Source organism: Schistocerca cancellata, chromosome 3 (genome assembly GCF_023864275.1).
Source record: "Schistocerca cancellata isolate TAMUIC-IGC-003103 chromosome 3, iqSchCanc2.1, whole genome shotgun sequence".
Classification (NCBI taxonomy): domain Eukaryota; kingdom Metazoa; phylum Arthropoda; class Insecta; order Orthoptera; family Acrididae; genus Schistocerca; species Schistocerca cancellata.
In genome coordinates, this window is record NC_064628.1 from 215,257,383 (window position 1) to 215,281,129 (window position 23,747).

A 23,747-nucleotide genomic window follows, 5' to 3' on the forward strand; every position below is an offset into this window, starting at 1 on the left:
AGACGTGAAGCAACTATTTGAACACTGTTTAACACAGTCCGGCTTCAGTGTGGCTTTCAGGATTGTGTATTTCGATATACGAGTATCATTTACGAAAATAGAACAATTGAATTTCTGAAGCAGTACAATGCAGTGGTTTGACAAGTACTTGAAAAATAGATATCAATAATTTGTCTGTGGGCTGGAGATGTCAGCATGAAAAAGTGCTATCAGAAGTCATCCAGAGCTCAGATTTGGAGATTTTCTCTAAGTACATCAATGATATTCCATCACTGTTAGATTTGTGTAATTACCACTTAAATGCTGACAAATCGAGCTGTATATAAGAATATTGCTTCTACCATACCAGGCATTAGTGAGATAATCTTTGTTCAGTGTTACAGTGACGATCGGTTTGGCTTTGGGAAAGGTAAAGGCACAAGAGAGGCAGTTCTGACTGTACTCTTGATAATGTAGGCAAACGTTAAAGAAAATTAAGACATCTTCATAGCATTTGTCAGCTTAGAAAAAATGTACAAAACGTAAAATGGTACAAGTGCTCTAATTATTCAGGCTATATTTCGTAGAAACAACTATGGAAATAAAAGTATGGTGACACCACAACATATTAATCTCGCTGACTATTGACTGTGGTATCATTCACGCGATCTTTGGAACTGTGAGTGGTGGTAAGTTCATTCTATTGCTGTCTCTTGTATGGACGTTGTTTTTGTACTGCGATTATTCATGTAATAAAGAGAGTGCTATTCTCACAACGGGACATGCCAGATACGCTGATCCAACCCCAGGGTAAGACTCTACATTGCTGACCCACAACGACTGCATACTGATCTATTTTCATGCCAATTCGTATACTATGCATCCACAATGCAGCCACTGTACAATCATTATGTGCCACAACTCTAAAGACAAGACAATGATTTCAGTCTCGCAAAGTAGAGTGCTTTGCAATCCACTTTTCAGCAACCTCCATTCATCAAATGTGAAAGTGACACTCATCAATGCAGTGCTCCAATAACGAATAATAGTGCCAAAAATACCATACTGCAAATGGTGTATTGTGTGACTTGAAAACCTGGCATATACTGAGCCACAACAACCATACTACAAAGATATTTGATCATTCGCTCTGTCTGACATCTTTTCCATATCACGTGTGAAATTGTTCAACCAGTGCTAATGGAGCCAGCTGCACGGTCTTTAGACATTGCTACCGTGCTCTCCCCTGTGCTTTGAACAGATTTGGAACATTCGTCTGTTGTACCCCGTGAATGTCACTGTTTCGAGATATTACTGAATGGCAAACCTACGACAGTGATGATAAACTATCTCAAGCCCACATGGACCCTACACAACGACCCATTGACCACTAGCAATGCACCACTTCCTTTGTGCCTGTCAGTCCCACTTACTGCCACTCGGCTTCGTGGCGTTGCAGAACACACTGATGCTCCCAATGATCTTGAAGTATGACTTGGTGTCCAAAACTTTCGGCTCAACGACCTGAACATCAAATTATTTCACAATTTTCTGGTCATCGAGGGACAACATTGTGAATGGCATGCCGAGGATGACTTCATTGCCCATCACGTTGCATGTCCTATAACCTGAGGAATTATGTGCACTTAGTACTGTTACAGCATGGCTATCATCAGACAGCTGCCTCATTATCATTGTTCCCAGGATGTTGCGTCTGCCCAACTCCTCTTCTGGGGACTCCAATGCTTCCACCCAGCATGGTGACCCTGTGGGCTCCACTTCAGCAACCAGCGCCTAAAAACAGTCCAAAATTTTCGAAAGCATTCTGTAAGTGGAGCAAAGTAGCGATCGGTATGAAATGCTTAAAAGCAGTCTCGATCGCGTTTTCAGATTTTTATTCGTTAGGAAGTAGTTTTGGCCCTTTTCTCAGCCTATCTTCAGGCTTTTCCGCGCCATTATGGCTCCTGGTGTAGACACGAGACGGAGCGAGATCTGGAGAAGTAAGGAGGTCACTGATTTTTACAACCAGTCCCACTACAACTGGACTTGGCGACCTCCAGTTCATTCTCAGGACTATCACCTCTATGTGATGATATTGGAACCGCTCCCACATTAGGATGTTTCCAGCTTGCACAAACACTGTTTCGACTGATATCTGCAAAAACAAGGACCTCACCATACCTTTCCTGTCGCGTGGATGTCATACTGCTTCAGCATCATTGAATCACAGTGATTATCTTGCTCCCCATCCCCCCCTACCCACCATGCGCCGCACTACTAGGGCTCTGTGGGGATGCCTTTACATATCAACCTTGCTGACTATCGACTGTGGTGTCACACAGGTGATCTTTGGACGTTTGAGTGTGTGGTTACGTTTGTTCTAAGGCTGTCTGCTGTATGGAAGTGATTTTTGTATTGTGGTTATTCATGTAACAAAGACAATGCTAACACGTAAAAGGGTATGTTATCTATCACCCTGATCCTGTTCCAGGGGAGGACTCTACAAAAGTAAGGTTCAGGAGTGCAGTTGAAATTCAGAATGAAAGGCTATCAATGAAACAATTCGCTGATGACAACAGGAGAGAGAATTTCAGGACTTGTGAATGGAATAAATAGCTTGATGAACGTAGATTATGAACTGAAGCGTACCAAAGAAAGATGAAAATAATGACAAATATCAGAAATGAGATTGAAGATATACTTCACATGAAAGCTGGAGACCATGACTAAGATGATGTACAGGAATTCTGCAACTTTGGAAGCAAAATAATGTTTGGCACACAAAGCTAAGAGGATATAAGATACAGAATAGCACAGGCAAAGAGGGAATTTTTTGATAAGACTTCCACTAGAATCAAGAAATATGTCTGGAATACAGCAATGAGTGGAAGTGAACTGTGGACTGATAAGACAAAAAAATGAGGGGGTCCTACACAAAATTGGCAAGGAAATGACTTGACTAGAAGAAGGTACAGTTTTACAGGGCATGTGTTAAGACAATAGAGAAAGAGGGAGTGGTAGGTGGCAAAAACTGTAATGGAATACAGAGATTTGGCTATATCTAACAAACAGTTGAGGACATGGTGTGCAAAAGGTACTCTGAGATGAAGAGGTTGGCACAGTAAAGGAAGTCACGGTAGGTCGCATTCAGAAGACAGATTATAGAAAGAGGTAGCCACAAAGCATGGATCTTAAACTAAACTCGGTAAAACCCAGATTATACTCATGCCACACTGAAAATTGCTCAGTGAACATTTTCGTGAAACTGTTTCTCTGAAACTTCTTCATTGTATCCAGATACCCTGTAAAAAATCATTAAAAGATGTCAGGGTAATTTTGGACAGGCATCTGCAATGGGAAGAACGAACTACTGCAGAAAATCTCTCTTTTGGACACACAAAATGCAGAAATTCCGAAGAATATTACCATCTAAAATAAAACAATAACTAGTCTATTTATTCGTCTCTTGAATCTGTGCAGTGGAGTTGCAGTTCAACACGGAACACATAGCGAAGACCGAGAGGGCTCAAACTAAAAAAAAATATTGTGGGAGAAGACTCCTGAAAGCAAGTAGCATTGCTATCAGTAATCAACTGTGATCTGCCGAAGGCTTCTGCAACACCAGCCATAGGTCAAAGCTTCCTAACACTGCAGCAACACTGAAGTGTTTTGACAGTAATGTAGTCAAAACTGTGCTACCAGATCAGTCAGTGCAGAAGCACCAAGAATTAGTGTCAAGCCCACTTTTACTGCTGGGGATCTTCTTTGAGTGTATCAGTTATAGTAATGAATCTTAACAAAAGACTTGCTTGTACCATAAAAGTTGGTTGTTTGAAACCAGACCTTCTTATGCTCAGTTAGAGTAGATTCATCTGGATAAGGGAAGCTTTTTTTCAAATATCTATCATTATTTCATAGGTGGAATACATGATCTGATACTTCTAACATCTTGGTTTGTACGTTTGTGTAACGCTAAGCCAGCCGGAGTGGCCGTGCGGTTCTAGGCGCTCCAGTCTGGAACAGTGAGACCGCTACAGTCGCAGGTTCGAATCCCGCCTCGGGCATGGATGTGTGTGATGTCCTTAGATTAGTTAGGTTTAAGTAGTTCTACGTTCTAGGGGACCGATGACCTCAGCAGTTAAGTCCCATAGTGCTCAGAGCTATTTGAACCATTTTCTAATGCTAATCTTTCTACATCACCTATTACATTTCAGCTACATGAGTCTGTAACAAACTATCCAGTAACCTGTGTCTCACCCAAAACCATGTGAAATTCTAACTGTGATAAACTGTTCCTTGCTACCATTGATATTGCTTTCGTCTTGACTTGTTCCAGTTTTCATATTTCTGTTCAACAGGGAACCAGTATTTTTGTCACATTATCGACACTGTTCAGCTTTCTCCATCCATATATCTCTATCTGTGTTGGGCTTTTCGTTCCATCTCGTCTGCTTTCTCGCTCCTCCTGTAGCATGAACCTCTTTTCCAGATTTCATTTCTCTCTCTACTCCTCTGATGCCCTTCTTTTAGTGAGCCATTACTACCATACATTAGGAATTTTATGTTACAAGAAAATTACTTAATATGATGTTAAGGAGACTAACATGACACTACATAAAGAAGAAGAGTAGTAGTCCATTTTTAGTCATGGGGATCCCAAGGGGGGGGGGAGGGGGCAGGGGCTGGTGGGTCTCATTTTAACTCCATAATTAGAGAGATGTTTCTTCCTCTGCACCCCATAACATCTTTCTATGTGATGTGTAAGAGCTGTTCTTAAGTACATATATGTTAAGTGCAGATGACATGAACATGTGCATAGAGTGGTGTTTTTGTGTTGTATGGTAATGAGAGAAGGGAGAGGGTGGTGCCTTGTACTGGCACATAGCTTACTCCTTCCAAATAGCACCAAGGACACTGTCAAAGTTAACATCCTTAACTGATGGACTGATCACTACTGATAGTGTCACATGCCCTCACTTCATGAGACAATATGGAATTTAATCCAGAACAGTGCAAAGTCTGGTGGTCTATTTCCCCTACTGGCAAAATACTGGTCACGAAAATTCTTCCACCACTAGAATTCGAACAGGCTCTCTCTGTGTTGAGAGCCACTGCACAGTCATGTGTTAGTGCCCTTTGCTATGATATTAACGAAATTACAGTGTAATATCTATATTCATTACTACAACTATTATTACTGCTTATATTCATGTATTATACACAGTATGATGTTAACTCTCAGATGATGTCAGAGGAAATATAAGTGAAGGCATGATGACCAAACTAATACCAGAAAAAGTAAATGAATAAATAAGTATAATGAATATCAAGGTATGTGGATATGTTACATATACCCCTTTCATATCCTTTTGTCCCTGAATTTCATTTTATTGCTTTTTTGCATTTTCTAGTATAATGTTCAATGAAGATATATCTTTTTGAGGATACATAAATCTCTAGTAGATTTGTAAATATATCATGCAATTTAATTTTGGAGACAATTTCCCCTATTTATGATTGTCCTTTTCTGTATTAACTCCATCTACTTACAAGAGGTTGAGGACTGAATGACTGCCAACTGAACCAGACATTTCACTTTGATGAATGAACGTAATTACTGGTACTGTGTTTCTGCCTTTTACAGAACGGCCTCCTCCATGCCAGCCAGTATGTTTTTCAAAAACATAGATCACATGAAACCCAACACACTCTTTTCTCACATGATATCCTGAAAGCCATAGATGAAGGCAGTCAGTCAGATGCAGTATTTCGCGATTTCTGAAAAGTATTCGACTCAGTACCACACCTACAATTGTTATCAAAAGTATGATCATATTGGGTATCAAACGAAATATATGACTGGGTGGCGGATTTATTAGTAGGGAGGGCACTGAATGTCATCTTGGATGAAGATTCATCGAAAAATGCAGAAGTAACTTCAGGTGTACCCCAGAGAAGCGCATATTTATGACGATTTTACAGACCACATTAATAGTAGCCTCGGATTTTTCACATATGATGCAATAGTCTATAGTGAAGAACAGTTTGAACAAAGCTGTACAAATATTCAGTCAGATCTTGAAAAGATTTCAAAGTAGTGCAATATTGGCAACTTGTTTTAAATGTTCAAAAATGTAAAACTGTGCACTTCTCACGTCGAAAAAACATAGTATCTTATGAAAAGGATATTTGTGAGTCACAAATGGAATCTGTAAACTCATACAAAGAGATTGGTGTAACACTTAATAGGAACATGAAGTGAAATGACCAAAAAGGCTCAGCCGTGGCTAAAACAGGTAGCAGACTTCGGTTTATTGGTAGAATGCAACGGAAATGCATTCAGTCTACACAGTAGACTTCTTACAAAACACTTGTGTGACCAATTATAGAATATTTTCAAGTATGTTAGACCTTTGCCAAATATGACTAGCAGGGGATATTAAACATATACAAAGAATGGGAGTGTGAATGATCACAACTTTGTTTGATCTTTGAGATAGTGTCACTGAGATGTTGAAAGTACTGAATTTGCAGACTTTTGAAGATAGACAGAAATTATTCTGAGAATGTACCCTATACAATGCACTTCATAGTAGTTCACATAGTGTAGACATAGATGTAGATTTATTAACACCCAGTATTTCCTTCAGCCTACTAAACTGTTTTGTATCTGCCTTATAGTTTCAGAAATGTCATTGATGTTGTTCTAATCGTTGAGGGAACTGTTCTACCTTTAATGTTCGGATTTTTCTAATCATAGTACATTCAGTTTCGAACATGGGCTATTGCGATATATCTACACTCGTCAAAGCTTTTGTCTAGCGGATAATTCAGGAACCAGAGCAGTATTCTTGTACTAGATATCAGTTCTTAGTAGTGCCAAGGAAAAGCCTGGCCATGCAAAGAAAAAAAGAAAAACCTTAAAAGATGCGTGTCAACAACTGTAATATTTATTTCATAATCACAGTATTATATATACATATAATTTAAAGCCATTTCTCATAATTGTGTCAAATATAGCTGCAGTAAAAAGAAAGTGATTTGTTTTACGGGACATACAGAAGAATGTATTAGTTACTAAAAACGAATGAGCATCAAACATAATGTAAATGTTGTTGGGATATTAAATTTCATCCCTTAGCATTTACTTTTCCTGAGTGATGAATTACTTACTCCAAATGAGGTGATATCTGTCATGTTCTCAGGACTGGTATTGGTGCTTCTGAGCTACTGAAAATTGTCTATGTGTTATGCAAGGCTATTGGGATTTGTGGAAGTAATCGACATTCTATGTGGTGTATAAGTCATACCCATAGATCTTTTCTTTTTCATGTGATATATTTGATGGATTGTTCCAAATAGGTCACTTAGCGTTCTCATATACACTAAATTTGACATCATTTCGTTTTAATATTTCTTGCTTAATTGCGCAAACTTGTAACACTATTCTTGTAGAAGGTCTTGCTTTAAAATAGTTTTAGCTTAATATGTGATCTGTTGTTTTAATATTCACTTCTTGTTTTGTCTGAAGGTATGACTTCTGGTTGTCGAATGAGCCTTTTGCCGATTTTGAAACGGCTAATTTAATTTTTTCCTTCGTTTGAAATCCTATACCGTCCACGGATAGAGATATATTGGAAAACACCTGTTAGGCATTTGTCAAGCACTTTGGCGTCCCTATGCTGTGTTTGTCCGTTTCTATTATATCTCTGATCCATGCTTTCTACTGTCTGTTTCTGTGGCACAAGTGAGGGTGCAAGCGGCTTAAAGAAACAGTGGAAATATAATTAGTGATTGAAGTTTAGATTTATTATCTTTGTCTTCATATTTACCCCAATGGGAAAAGTGAAACAAAACAAACGTAAACGGAAGAATAAGAATCCTACAGGTCTGCCAAGCGTGAAAGACATACAAAATGAAGAAGCCGAACTCAGTGCTAAGAGCTTGGCGAATGTATACAGAGGAAAAAATGCTATTAAAGCCGTTATTGAACAGGTATGTGTTTCAAAGTTGTCGTTGTCATATGTATCCGACATATCTTTAATATTAATTTTTAGGTGGAGAATCTGATGCAACTGACATTGCCAGGTGGATGGCTGTTCAACGACTGCACTGAAGGAAAGAGGCGACTGTTTTGTTTCGCGCAGTGCCGTGTTTGTTACCGTCGATTTCTTTCTTCTTGGACAGAATTTTTTCCGTTTTAAGTTTCAAAGCGAAATATATTCCTAAATTGCTGCATCGTGTCCCAATTTTTTTATGTTCACGTTAAACCTCGAACTTAGGAAAAAAATTAACGTCGACCTATTACTAAAGCATGTTTTACAGATATATTTGAAATTGTACTTTACACATTGTTACAAGGTCTTCATAAATTTGCATATGACGGCTACAATTTTTTCATTTAACATTTTTCTGTGTGACTATATAAAATTTATGGCACACAAAGTCAATAACGGCACCCTTTTGAAAAAAAAAATTCACAGTGGCTTCAGTATTATCCTGCAGATAGGTGCACTGACTCTTAAAAATAGAAACTGACTAATTTTCGAAATCAGAAACTGGAGATAGCATATTTTCCTGTAATGTACATTGTTAAGTGGAGGTTCAGTAAACCCGTAAATAAATATTTAGATCCATTCTGCATTTATACGTGTAACAATTTCAGTTGTAGAAGGGGTATATGGCAAGAACTACTCTTATATTGAAGTACTAACCTTTCTGCATATGAAGTGTGATATTTATTTGCAATCATATTCAGACATAAATGCCCTGAAATAATTGTGTGAGTGATATTGCATTAAAATTAATGCTAACCTCCAGCTCGTATCATAGATGTGAAGCAGATTACAGTGTTATCTTTGTGTTAAGTCTTATCACACAGAGCTCACATTAGGCTTCTCACCGATTTCAGACCTATATTTGCTAACACAAATATGCACGTTTCAACAGTCACCTCTTTGCACTTACTGTCTGTCATCATATTGCAGTGTAAACACTAGCAAAAACAAACTTACTTTTGACTCCTCTGAAAGTTAACCATTGTCAGTAAATCCTGTAAAGTTCATTTTCAGAGTTTTATCATCATTCACATAGTAGAAATTTAGAATCTATTTGCAAAACAGAGGCACCATAAAACTATAGGGTCGACAGAAGCGTCTGATCCCACGCGTCGGCTTTGACCCGTGACGTAAGGGTGTTGTCATGTGTGACGTCATGACGGTGCGGAGTTTGGTTTGAGTGTGGCTGTCTCCATATCTGTTTTATCTTATTTTGTTTACTTTTCTGATCTGTTCGTTCTATCTCGTGAGATTTTTTTTTTTTTTTTAAAGACAAAAAACACTAATCAGCTACTGAAGCATCTTTATCTTCTATGGGTTGCAGGGGTTACGACCCCTGGGGAGGTGGGTGGGTATTCATGCATGGCTGTCATCACTTACACGTTGTAGCTACGCAAGACGTCTAAATTTGTTTATATTTAGTTTGCCCCCCCCCCCCCCCCCCCCCCACCCAAAACACCCCATTTCCCGTGCTTGTCCCGTTAGTGTCATTAGGCTTCTTGTGGAAAGTGTGTGTGTGTCTGTTTTTGTTCCCGCCATATTTGTGACGTCATGGGTCAAAGCAGACGGGTGGGATCGGACGCTTCCGTATTTCCAAACTATAAAACAAATTGTATCTTATTTAGTTGTAGTTTACTCAAAATGATGAATTTCAGATTGTTTAAGAGACTCGCTTGGGAACATACTCAAATTGTTCTGGGGGGGGGGGGGGGGACACGGGAAAGAATCACTTTTCAGAATTCCAGAATGTGGAAAAAATTAGCAACTGGTTTATGACAATAACAATCCTTTATAGATTATTCAAGATTATAGTACGTGTATACTAGTAAATGGGATTGTAGTGCCTGGGTTGAATCTGTTGAAAGGGACAGGCTACTTAATAAGTTTTTAGAATATAAGTTATTGACATTATAAAGACATATTTGTGTAAAACAGTAATCAGAAAGTTTCTTGATTCATTATAAATTTAGAGATTAATTGGGACAACTCATATGCCTGTTATGTCATCAAGGGTGGCACAAGCATTACATAAACAGAGATTTCTATTCAGAATGAGTGTCACAGCTAGAAGTCATATTGTGATTAAGAAATTGCAATGAATGGCTTGTCTGTTTGTATCATGTTACTTGTTGTCATTATTAAACAAGGTTACACTACAATCTTGTTGAAATAGAATTCTGATGATTTTTCACTACATGAAATCTTTTACAACCACTAAAATGAAGTAACTGACTTTTCAGAGAAATTTTAACTTAAAACTGTTGACAAACAACATGGAGTGATTGCAGTAGCAATCATTTCCTCTGTGATCATTATGACTGTTTGGGTGTGGTATATTACAATACTGTAACAGTCACTTGTAACAACTGGCCACACACTACGTGCCATGCCTAAACAAAGGCTTCCAAGGAATTGTTGATTAGTTGACATGTTGCCAGCCATCCAAAGTGCACCCTCCAAGAGCCATTCACCAATAGTCTTTTCCTCACTGCATTCCACAAGGTTCAGCTACATCTTAAACCTTTCTTTGTGTCTGTAGATTATCTTCCACATCTGGTTGACCAGTACATTCCACATTTCATTTCTAGGAGCTATAATCAATACTCGATAATACATTTATCCTGTTCTAACTGCAGTGAAAAGGCATAACTTTTAGAAAGTTTTGATGTGAACTGTATATGGAAATGCTGTTAGATTTCTGATCTTACTAAAAAGATTATTTTTATTCATTGACTGGGAAGTAATCATTTTTATTTTACAGCTACAGGGAAGCACAGAAGATAAAATATTTGGCCTGAGCTCTATTGCATCCGTATTTGATAAACATCCGGAAATGGTTGTTCAAAATCGAATAATAAGGATAGCAGCTCCATTGCTGCTTGACAATGATCCAGTTGTAAGACATGCTGCAGCAGGTGCATTAAGGTAATTAAATTTAATAAATGTACATTGGGTCAGAAATTGTTTTTAGTATTTGTGTTGATGAAAAATATTATTTAAAGGCAAGAAAACATTTTATTAGCTTTGTAATTACACCCTGGATACGGAAAAACAACACATTTACTGTAAGAAAAACACAGAAGTTACACACAAGCCAAGAATAAAGATATTGACAGCAGAGTCATGGAGCAGCACATAAATATAGACGTCAAGGAATTTTTTCTTTTCTTTTAACATGTGTCATTTATCACATTCAATCACAGTAAAAAAAAATGCCTCCTTAGAAGAGCTGAGACTACATAATTGTCAAGTGAACAAAGTCAGGTGACAATTGGTGGGATGCTACTTATGGACATTTCAAGTACAATCCAGCACTTGAACATCACGAAGAATTAAATTAAACAAAATAAAGTAAGAAATGTGCAAAGCAAAGATGAAACTGTACAGGGAGATTTTGGAGATTGTTCAGAGATATTTTTAGTATTTTGTTATACGGAACCTGTGGTCTCTAGTGGCTTGTTCCATCATAATAATGTAATAGCTTTATTTGGTTTGTTATCTCAATTATCTTCGTAGCTGAGAAATAACTTGACAGCTATGAAAAATCGTGTAACATAAATCTACCTAAATATAAAACGCAAAACACAGGGAAATGCAACAACTTCATACAATGTAGTTGTAATTGCTGCAGGAACGGCTCAACTTCTCTTCATTGTGCAGATCTTCATTGCATTCAGTCAACCCATATGCAAGGTGAAACTTGAGTTTCTTCTGGTATATAAAATGATTGAACCACTTACAAGAATGCAACCAGGTGACTTCTTCAACAGCTTCCTTTAACTAAGAGGAACCTCTTCCTTGTATATATGTGGAAGGCCATATAATGTTGGAGGGATTCACAATAAGAGCTAAGATTCTTGTGCCAAGAGACTGTTCTTCAGATGTTTGTTAGTCTCTGTCGAACATATTTGTCAGATCAGCACTTAGTCTGCAATATGCTGAATCCGATAGATGCTTCTGAACAACATCCTGCATGTCCAACACAACCATAGCATTTCTTTTGTCCAGTAGTAAAGTAACAATATCAGGATCCACTGTGAGTGAACACAAAGCAGCCCTCTCAGCTGTTATATGAGGGAATGCTGAAAATTAATGCCTTGGAACTTTTTTAATGAATACTCTTAAAGCATTTTAATTAAGTTCTACATCTTTAGTCTTCATGTCTACATATTTGCAGCCCTCTGACACTAGGGCTTTGAATAGTAGTGTACATTTTGACTGGGCACTGATGCTCACTTTCCAAACAGAATTATTGCTTCTCACATGGGAGCCACTCTGTCACTAGCAGTGAAGGTATAGTCCATGCACCAGTTCACTACCTCCCAATAATTCAGCTTGCGGAGTCCATAAAGAAGTAATTCAGTTGCAGCTTCATAACAGTGAGATCAATGAACTTGAGAATAAATGAAATAGAAATTGAATTTATTTTTTTTTAATTTTTTTTATTACAAAAACATGGTGTTGACTCTTGTTGAGGGATGTTTGGTACTAAATATCTCACTCTACTTATGAAGACATCTGGTGATACATAACAAACAGTTTTTTTTTTTTACTACTGTTCTGTGTAAGTTACTAAAGGATAATTACCTGTGTCTTGAAGCAAATAAAAAATGAGTTGAGTAAATAATCTGTAAAACTGACATTCAAGCCACCAAAATGTTCTGAAATTGAAATGCTTTAACTAATTGTGAGCAGTACAGCATTTATTTGTTTAACACACATAATTCATGTGTTGGATCAAGGCATCATGAGACCATAAGATACAGCTCATTGCTAATAGTCAGTGGTGCAACATTGAGATAAAGTGATCACATTCTCAGGAATCAAATCCTTCATTTTGTAACCTAACTACAGCCTATCAATAAGGCTGGCCTTAATCATACCAATGTATATTTTGAGCTTATTCACAGTGGCTGAGCCAAGCGAAAGTCACCTTCCAATGTTATCACATTCTGCAAACAAGGCCACCCTATAGCAGTTTGTGTTTTCAGCAAATTTGCTTCTATCATGATACTAGAAATAAAGGTTAATAGGCCATTATTATTTGTTAGATACTGCTAACAAATAGAAGAAGAAGTGGAATGTTTGCAAAAAATGTCAGAGAAGAAGAAACAGATGATGTGATGCTGAGTAGACTTCTTGAGTTATTTGTATTATCTGTGTATATGTGGGCTGGTAAAAAGTTATTATAAGTTGGAAGTCAAGAAACTGGAAGCCTATAGCTGCCCCCTCGGATAAAACTGTACTCATTCATGGTGATCTTATAGCTTTCTAGACCTTGTGTATCTTAATGTCTCTGATTAGCAGCTTTGTTATTTTATATCCTGACTGCTGTTTTCCTTTTAGTTTGCTACTGAAAACTTCATACTATGTTTCAAAGCTGTGAGAAACACTTGCACTTTCATAAATTCTTGTATTGTCTTCCCAATTTCACCTTGCTGCAATCATCTATCACTTTAAAGACTTGCAAGGTGTGGAGACAGTTAAGAGGGGTCCATGGTAGATTAGAAAATATCTTCTTTATACATACTGAAAAATCTCACGGGCTAAGCCATGTCACCCTTGCATTGGCTAGCTCTAACTTAACGTGACGACAAATGCCAACTTCTAGTCTATGCTACTCACAAGTATATCACGTGAATGACTCTTAGGAAAGTGTAACCAAAATATCGGGCTTGTAAATGCCATATGTCCTTCAGCTGCAAAGAATGCATAATCATAGAATGCATAATCACCAGAACTACAATATCAAATACTTTGGATATGCTGATTGTAACCTTCCATGCAACAAAATGTTATAGAATTATCTCCATTACTGCTATTGGAACCAAATTCTCCACAGTTCTTATATTAACCTGTTCATGCTGAAATTAATAAAAAGCTGAATCAGTTCCTGTTATACCTGTGTGGCTTCATTGATCCACCAGAGCTAGCAACATTACTTTAGAAATTAACTGGCAGAACTCGTGACAGGCCATCTGTGAAGTATTACCAACACTATGAACTTCTTTGACCCAGCTAGATGGTAGTGTAGGCGCTTGTGAACATAAGCTGCCGTGTATGTAGTTCCATAAATAAATTGGTTTGTCTATCATAACTAACATAGTCACATGAATTTTTATATTTGGAACTTCTTGCTACAGTATTTTGGCATAGGTTAGTACTGATAAATATGCACTTGGAACCAATATTTTAAGACCCCACTGGCACATGTGCAGTGTGCACAGTTGATGTTGCACAAGTGCTGCTTCGGCGCATGCACCTCTGCTGCAAGTGTGTGTGATACACTGTGTTACTAAAATGTAGGCTTTCACGGCCGGAAATATCATGTCCATTATTATTATCCGGGCTGTTATGCCATGGTCGGTTGATGAACTTTGTCTCAATTCCCAACGTTTCGTCTCCGACTGCGGGAGACATCTTCAAGGGGGTCCGTAGGTCAATGAAAGGTCCAACACACCCACTGGCTCGCTACTGACTGCAGTCAGACAAAATTCATCAACCTACCACGGCATAACAGCCCGGATAATAATAATGGACATGACACACTGTGTGCCCTCCGTAGTGAAAGCTTGCCAGATTGATATGAAATCGATAGTCTCTGCACAGTAAAATCGTAGAATTACACCGGCTATATAGAGCAACTATATGTCATCTTTCACAGATCTCAAAAGTGCCGAGATTTTGCTTAATGTTCTGTCTGGTGTGGCTGAAACATTTCTCACTGTCATTTTGGAGGTCTCGTCCTCTTCTTTTTCAGTCATTCGTATGTCTGAGGTGTATGAGCCCCCTACAACCAAAGACTGTGTTTCTATGGAGAATTTGATGAAATACAATCAAACAAAAACTGTAGCTCTCACACCAGACTTTTGGAGCAACATCATTATGAATCACTGGGAATATGATTGTCCAAGTCCCTTGCCAATTGAGATGGCATCTTCTGCCAAACTCTGCATGAATTCGTGTTATACGAAACCTCAGTGCTCTACATAGCTGGCATCCTTCTAAGATTTTACTATGCAAAGACAAACAGTTTGATTTTTTAAAGGATTTGATATTGGGATTGCAATTTTGGCATTAAGCCATTTTCAAGCATAAGATTTTGACAGAGACAGACAGAAAAAATGAAATCTCGAGAATACATTTTTCTGGGTTACATATTTAAATGAGTAACCTTGCAAGATCATATGGTAATGTAAGTGCGAGATAAGCCATTGCAAATTTAATTACATTAATAACTGGTGTAACTGCCAGAATGTTGAATGCAAGCATGCAAACATGTATGCATTGTGTTGTACAGGTGCCAGATATCAGTTTGTGCAATGTATTTCCATGCCTGTTGTTCTTTGCTCAGTCAGTACCAGGACTGTTAATGCTGTTTGTGGTTGACGCTGGAGTTGTCATCCAATGCTGTCTCGTGTGTGCTCAATTGGAGACAGATCTGACAATCAAACAGCCCAAAGCAGTTTGTCAATACCCTGTACAGCATGTTGGGTTACAACAGCAATATGTGGTTGAATGTTACCCTGTTGGAAAACACCCCCTGGAATGCTGTTTATGAAAGGCAGCACAACAGGTGAACCACCAGATTGACGTGTGAGTTTGCAGTTACGGTGCATGGGATACCCACGATAATACTCCTACTGTCATACGAAAACACACCCTTTACTGTAAGTGCAGGTGTATGTCCAGTGTGTTTCCAGTGTGTTTCCAGTTATAGGTCCATTGTGTCTAGCATGCAGTGAAGCTGGTTGCAGGCTCTCAGCTGGACTCCTAACAAATACACAGCCATCACTGGCACTGAGGCAGAACCAGCTTTCATCAGAAAACACATCAGACCTCCTCCAACATGTCTTCCAGTGAGCTGTCGCTTGACACCACTGAAGTCACAAATCTTTATGTTCGGGGTCAGTGGAATGTATGCTACAAGGTGTCTTGCTTGGAGATGTCGTGTTACCAATTTGTAACAGTTCGTTGTCACTGTGGTGCCAACTGCTGCTCAGATTGATGCCTGTATAATGTGACAGAGCCATATGCCAAACACAATGGTCTTCCCTGTCAGTAGTGACACATGGCCATCTGGAGCCCTATCTTCTTGCGACTTTTCATTCTTGTGACCACTGCTGCCAGCAGTCGTGTACTTTGGCTACAATCCTGTCTACTCTTTCTGCAATATCACAGAAGGAGCATCAACTTCTTGTAGCCCTATTAAACATTGTCATTCAAAGTCAGTGATAATTTAGTTTTTAACACCTTATAGACATTCTTGATTAAAATCAACTCACCACATCCAATCCAGAATGAAATATCTAGTGATGGAAGAATAACCAACGAAATAAATAGTTGGTTACAGAAGGGAGGCAATTTCTACCAAACAATAAAACACCTAATTTGGAGGAAGGAAGTTTCAGAAAAAGCAAAACTCCTTATGTTTAAGAGTTATTACTTCCCTATTGTCACCTATGGAGGAGAAACATGGACAATGACAGAAAGGGACTGGAGCAGACAGCAAGCAGAGGAAATGAAATTTCGCAGACCAGTTAAGGGAAAAACAAGAATGGACGGAGTAAGGAATGTAGATATTAGAAAGGACCTTAAACAAGAAAGCATGAGAGAAGAAATAAAAAAAAAGAGATTAAGATGGTACATGCATGTTAAAAGGATTCATGGGCAGAGACACCCCAAAATTATGGAAGAGCTAAGGATGGATGGAAAAAGACCTAGAGGGCACCCAAGAACATGGTGGAAAACGGGAGTGAGAATATCTGTGGAAAGGAGAGGTATGACATGGCAGCAAGTGGAGGAAAAAAAGTGGTAAGAGGACAAGCCAAATGGAGAGGTCTCGTCAGCACCCAGACCCGACAGTAGCTGGAGTGGGATCCGGATGTAGACAGACAGACATCCAGTCTCAAAAGTAACTAACACTCATGGCCGTTATCTATTTAAAGCAAACCTGATTTGCATGTTCCTAGTAGTGCTACTGGTGCCACTCTTATGCAAATCCTTTAAAAAATTTATAGAAGGTGTGCACCCATACTACAAAAAAATAATCAGTTTGATGTTAATGAGACAACCTTTCACTACCTAGGGTGCACGGCACAGTGTATAGACTTGCAGCAAAGTGCACTTAAGCAGCTCGTGTGCGATGTTAACTGTGTACACTGTGCATATACCTGTAGGCCCTTAAATAAGGGAGTCCAGTGCATTATCATCACTATTCACCTGGACATTACCAGAAGAGTCTGTGCCAAAATATTGTGGCAGTAAGTTGCAAACATCAGCAGTTTATCCGAAATAGTATAAAAGTCACATTTGTTCTCTGCATACATTGACTGCATTACAATGTCAGAAATTTCTTTCTGAAAGTCGAATGATGATATTTGGTTAAATTGACTTTACTTTGTAATAACAAAATACATTACGAAAACTACCATTTCATGCACATTAACATCAGTCATCTCCTTTGACTTGCAATTTGAATTTTTGGACAAGTTGGAGTTTTGCTGGTGCCCATAAATACTTGTCAGTTACCAGAATACAAATAAACATATTGACAAAAAATATTTCGATATATTAAAGTGGGGCAGTATTTGTATCTAAATTAATTTTTACCTCTGAGGTTGAAATAAAAAGGAAAATTATATCGATTTCATTGTGTATGCAGCTACTTGGATATCCATCATCTTCTGATTCTTCAAGCAATGGATTGTAACAGTATTATGAAAAGGATAGTTGCTAGTCACTATATAGTGGAGATGACTCAGTCGCAGACAGACACAATAGAAAGATTGTCAGGCTTTCGGCAAATGATGCCTCCACACACACACACACACACACACACACACACACACACACACACACACACACACACACACGTGACCACAGTCTCTGGCTGCTGAAGTCGGCATCAGTGGCCAGAGACTGTGGTCATGGCTGTGGAGATGTCTTGTCTACTTTTGAAGGAGGCCTTGTTGGCCAAAAGCTCTCTTTCTAACAGTGTTTTTTGTTGTGCGACTCAACATCTCTGCTATATGGTGATTAGCAACTATCCTTTTCATAATATTGTCGTCAGTTTTACCCCTGACGAAGATGACAGAGGTAGTCATCAAAAGCTTGGGATTTTATCCAAATTTGACGTGGCAAGTAAACCGAGAACTTTTTATGCAATATTGTTGTTGTCTGATTCTTCATTTCTGTCACTGAAACTTTTCTCAGAACTGCTGTTGAGACTTCCCAAATATTTGGAGTCTTCAGCACATTCACTGTATCACTATCTTCAGTCTTGTCACTATAATATATTGCACGTTTTGACATATTGAGGATATAGGCTCACTGTCCACATACTGGTGCACAGCTGAATGTAGATTGTTACTATCTTTTCAGTTGTTGAGATTCTGCAGCTATTGAGTGATAATAGAAGAGAGAATTTCTATGCAATTGCGTTATTTTATTGTCATCAGCATTTCAGGCGATCATATCCATTTTCAAGCGACATTTAGTAGTTCAAAATAACAATAGTTACACAGAGAGTGAAGTACAGAAAGTGAGGTAGTATAATACGTTTAATGCCATGTGTGTTGTTAATATGATTTTTCCAATGAGATAACAGATCATAATTTAGTGTAAAAACACATTTACACAGTTTCTTGCCACTTAAATGTAAATTTCATAATATTGCTATAATTTGTTAGCAACAGTTTGTTGCATACAACTGTGTGATGCCTAGTATATATTCTGCGATGTGATCAAACACGTCATAAGTTGTCCATATCCAAGGCCATGAGACTTGAGAACATGTAAAATGTGAATATTAATCCAGAGGAAAAGATTTAACAGGAAAATAGCAACTTCCACAGTACAAATAACCTAGAAATTTATCAAAGGCAGTAACAGCATGCCCCCACAGAATCATATGGAAAGAGCTGAACATGCATGTGCATTTCTTCTGCAGCTGGATAGTTACAGACTACAGTCATAGTTCAGTTGAACAGGTATAAGACAGGCAGACACAGCTGTAGCCTGATAGCTGTGGAACCATTCTCTCATTTGCCTCATTTAGGAACACAAAGTAAAACACACATCAGTTTTAATATAGTAATCAAATCCTCCAAATACAAATTTTGATGTGAAAACCTAACGAAACGCAGTTGAAATTTATTGGTATTGGTTTTAAGTGCTTCTTTTAAGCTTTATAAGTCCGAAGTCCTCCCTCCCTCCCTTGTCCCCAAAAACAGTTGTTCTCAAACTGTGTGATGGGGTGACACAAAAGTATTTGATATGGACACCTGCAACAGTAATGGCTGCGTAGAGGATAGATAAAAAACAGTTGAATATTTTCATGATCTGTTGTAAGATACATGCAGTGTAGTTCTCCTCTACATAATACTTACAAGTCTTTGTGTAATGAAAACACCTGCTGTATTCCCACATTTTCCTTCACCTACACTTTTCTTGTCTGCTTTAGGATGTAATGTGTGAAGTGTTAGGGCCTGGTTTCATTGTTAATGGATACCATGCTCTATCTGTGCTATAAAAAGCCCTTTAGCATTACAGGACAATTAACTCTACCAGATACTGTAGATTTGCTGAGAATTAAGATTAATGAGTTGGTGGAGAAACTGCTTTCTTCAATTTGATACATTATTTGATATGTTAAGGGATCCCGGCAATACAACAATCCTTTTGTGCCCTTTTACGTAGAGTGTAACCACCTTTGATTAAAGTTTCCTGTGTTTGTTTGCACCCTGTATCAACATTTTAATTACAATAAGTTTAGTATGTTCAAAGTGCTGCTAAGATTTTACACTGCTTGAACCACCATCTACACCTACATCTATACTTTGCAAACCACTATGAGGTGCATGGCACTGGCTATGCCCCATTGTACCAGGTATTAGGATTTCTTCTGGTTCCATTCACGTATGGAGTGTGGGAAGAATGATAGTTTGAATGCCTCTGTGCATGCAGTAATTATTCTAACCTTATCCTCCCAAACTCTGTGTGAGCAGTATGTGTGTGTGTGGTGGGGAGGGGCGGGGGAGTGCCTAGAACAATCATTTAAAGCTGGTTCTTGAAATATTATTAGACTTTCTCAGGATAGTTTGTCTGTCTTCCAAAGTCTGCCAGTTCAGCTCCATCAATATCTCTGTGACATTGTCCAATGGATTAAACAAACCTGTGACCATTCATACTGCCTTTCTTTGTATATGTTCAACATCCCCTGTTAGTTCTGTCTGGTACAGGTCTCACACACTTCAGAAATATTCCAGGATGGATCACATGAGTGATTTGTATGCAATATCTTTCGTAGACTGATTGCAGTATTCTGCCAATACACCAAATTCTACCTTCTGCTGTACCCATGACTGAACCTATATGATCATTCCATTTCATATCCCTTCAAAGTGTTACATCCATGTATTTTTATGGGTTGGCCAGTTCCAACAGTAACTTATTGTTATTACAGTCATAGGATACTGCATTTTTTTCGCTTTGAATGTTTAGATCAAGTTGCCAATCTTTGCACCATGTTGAAATCTTATCAAAGATCTGACTTAATATTTATGCAGCTTCTCTCAGATAACACTTCATTATTGATAACTGCATCATCTCCAAAAAGCCTATATGTAAGGTCACGTGAACAGCAAGGGTCTCAACATACTTAGCTGTGGCCCACCCAAAGTTACTCCTACATCTGACGATGACTCTCCATCCAATAGAACATGTCGTGTCCTGAATTCAGTCACAAATTTCAGCTGATAGCCCATATGATAATACTTTTGACAATAAGCATAGGTGCGGTATTAAGTCAAATGTTTTTCGCAAATCGAGAAACACTGCATCAACCTGGTTGCCTTCATCCAAAACTTTCAGTATGTCATGTGAGAAAAGTGCAAGTTACATTTCAAATGATTGATGTTTCCAAAATCCATGCTGGTTGGCATTGAGGAGGTAATTCTGTTCATGATACCTCATTATGTTTGAGCTCAGAATATGTTCTAATATTCTACAACTGTCAAGGATATTGGACAATAGTTTTAAGGATCACTTCTACTACCCTTCTTGTATATGGGTGTGACTTTTGCCTTATTCCAAGTACTGGGCACAGTTTTTTGTTCAAGGGATCTATGATAGATTGTAGTTAGTAGATGGGCTAACTCATCTGCAAATTCAGTATTGAAACGGATACATCCCATGAGGCCCTGGAGCTTCGTTCACTTTTAACAATTTCAGCTGCTTCTCAACACCACTGACAATGATACTTATTTCATTCATCTTTTCAGTGGTACAAGGCTTAAATTGGGGCAGTTCTTCTGGGTTTTCCTTTGTAATGAAACATTTGAAAACGAGTTTAGCATTTCAGCTTTTGGTTTGCTACCCTCAATTTCAGTCCCTGTCTCAGTTGCTAGGGACTGGACATTAACTTTAGTGCCACTAACAGCCTTTACATATTACCAGAATTTCTTAGAATTCTGTGAAATGTCATTTGACAATATTCTGCTACAGTAGTCATTGAAGGCATCACACAGTGCTCTCTTGACAGCCAAACATGTTTCAGTAATCATCTCTATAGCCTTATGCTTCTTTTTTACACATATTATGCAGTAATCTGTTTCTTTAAAAGATTCTTCAGTGACTGTATACCATGGAGGTTCCCTTCCATTACAAACTGTTCTACTGGGTACATGTCTATCCAGTGTGTGGTCAACTATTCTTTTAAATTTGAGCCAGAGTTCCTGTAAGTGCTCATGACCTGTGCTGAAAGTTTCAAATTTGTCATTGAGATATGACATTACTGACTTTTTATCTAGTTTACTGAGCATATATATCTTTCTGCTTGTTTTAATTGCCCTTTGTACTTGTATGCATCATGGTCACTGATACTGCTTTCGATGTGGACATCCTGAAGGTCAGGTCTATTTGTGCTCATTAAATCAAATATATTTCCATCATGAGTGTTCTAGGTAAATTTATAGAAGGCAGTTAGTAAAGTTTCACAGTTGTCTTATCACGCCCACCACTAAAAAAACTGTAATTTCCCAATTAATTATTGGTTGATTAGAGTCTCCACCGATGATTACAGTGTGACTGGGGAATTTACGTACAAGTGAATTGAGGTTTTCTCTGAAATTTTTGGTTGCATCAGAAGATGAGTCTGGTGGGCAATAGAAAGACCCCATTATCATTTCATGCCCAAACAATCTCACATGCAGCTTCAATTTATACCTTGGTAGAACTGAGTTTTTCGTCTGCTGTGACAAGTACACCACCTCCATTTCCCATTTGCCTATTCTTTTGATATACACTTAAAGTTTCCTCAAAAATCTCACTGTTACCAATTTCAGATTTTAACCAGCTTTCTGTACCTAGCACTATGTGAGCTTCACTGCTTTTTGTGAGCGCTTCAAATTCTGGCACTTTGTTGTGAATGTTTCGGCGGTTTCATATTAGGATTTTAATACTCTCACCTGTGGGAGGCATTTCTTTCGATCTTACACTGATACTTCTGGGTTTCCTACAGCTATCATTATCAGGATTGGATGGAGAGTCACCTAATCTAAAAGAAAACCCTTGTGTGCACCCCACACAGTCAGCTATCTAAGTAGTAACCTCTGATGTGTAATGTACACGCGACCTATTTAGGGGGACCCTACGGTTCTCAACCCAGTGGCTCAAGCCCAGGAAGTCACAGGCTAGCTTGTCACAGAACCTTTGAAGTCTCTAGTTCAGTCCTTCAACTGGACTCGGAACCAAAGGGCAATGATCATTTCTAGGGACAATGCTGCAAATTGTGAGCTTTGTTGAAACTCCATACGTTAAGGTTAGGCTTCTCAAACTTCTCTGCCAGTCACTGGAATGACCCAAGGATGACCGAAGAGCCCAGATGATAGGCATAAATTATTCCAATGTGTGCCACAATCTGCAGTTGGTTGCACCCTGTTCCCTCAGTGGCTGCTGGAATAGCCTCTTCAACATGCTGAATGAGGCCCTCAGGCATGTACACTGAGTGCAACTAATGTCCTTTCCTGTCCCTTGCTGCCATTTCTCTAAGGGATGCCATCATTCATCATGATATTTGAACTTCTGACAATTAATAGAGCTTATCCTTGAGCATTTGCCACCTTTTGACACTGGAAAAATCACGTTTCCCCGAAAAAGGTGGAGTGAGTCCAACTGGATCTGTTTCACTGAAAGACAGTACGTCATACTTTTTGCTTAGGGAGCTCAATATATTGCCATGTGTCCTCCCTGGTCCCCATTCATCCTGTACAGGATACCTAAATCTAACATTGATGTGCCACTCCCAGTCAAGTGGATAGGTAATGACAGATCCTGCGCTTTCTGCCAAGGAGACAGGATCCACAGATGAGGATAGTACCTGAGGTACTTCTGGTACAGGTATCACAGGTTCCCTGTTGGGAGCTCTTCTGACACACCAGTTTTCAGCAGTTGCTAATTGTGCGACAGTGATGATGATGAGGTCCCATACTCTGAGGAGCGTAGGGGATGATGCAGGTCACCCACACCACCAACTAGGCAAGGTCCAAGCAGAGGTGGTTTGCTGTTGCCTTCCTCCGATCATAATGGGGAATGAATAATGATGATGAAGATGACAACAACACCCAGGCATCTCAAGGCAGGGAAAATCCCCGACCCTGCCAGGAATCGAACCCGGGACCCCATGCGCAGGAAGCGAGAATTCTACCGCAA

General features: G+C 38.7%; 1 protein-coding gene across 2 annotated transcripts in view; it reads left to right on the forward strand.

Moving 5' to 3' along the window:
• Positions 1-23,747, forward strand: part of LOC126174848 (HEAT repeat-containing protein 3) — a 649,038-nt gene that overhangs the window by 360,539 nt on the left and 264,752 nt on the right. The window contains exons 2-3 of one of the 2 annotated variants that reach the window (XM_049921236.1): positions 7,732-7,974; positions 10,798-10,961. In XM_049921236.1, coding sequence (XP_049777193.1) covers positions 7,816-7,974; positions 10,798-10,961 — 323 coding nt within the window. In that variant the 5' untranslated portion in view covers positions 7,732-7,815. Of the gene's footprint in view, positions 1-7,685; positions 7,975-10,797; positions 10,962-23,747 lie in introns of those variants that run through there. The other variant, XM_049921235.1, reaches the window with a different exon arrangement.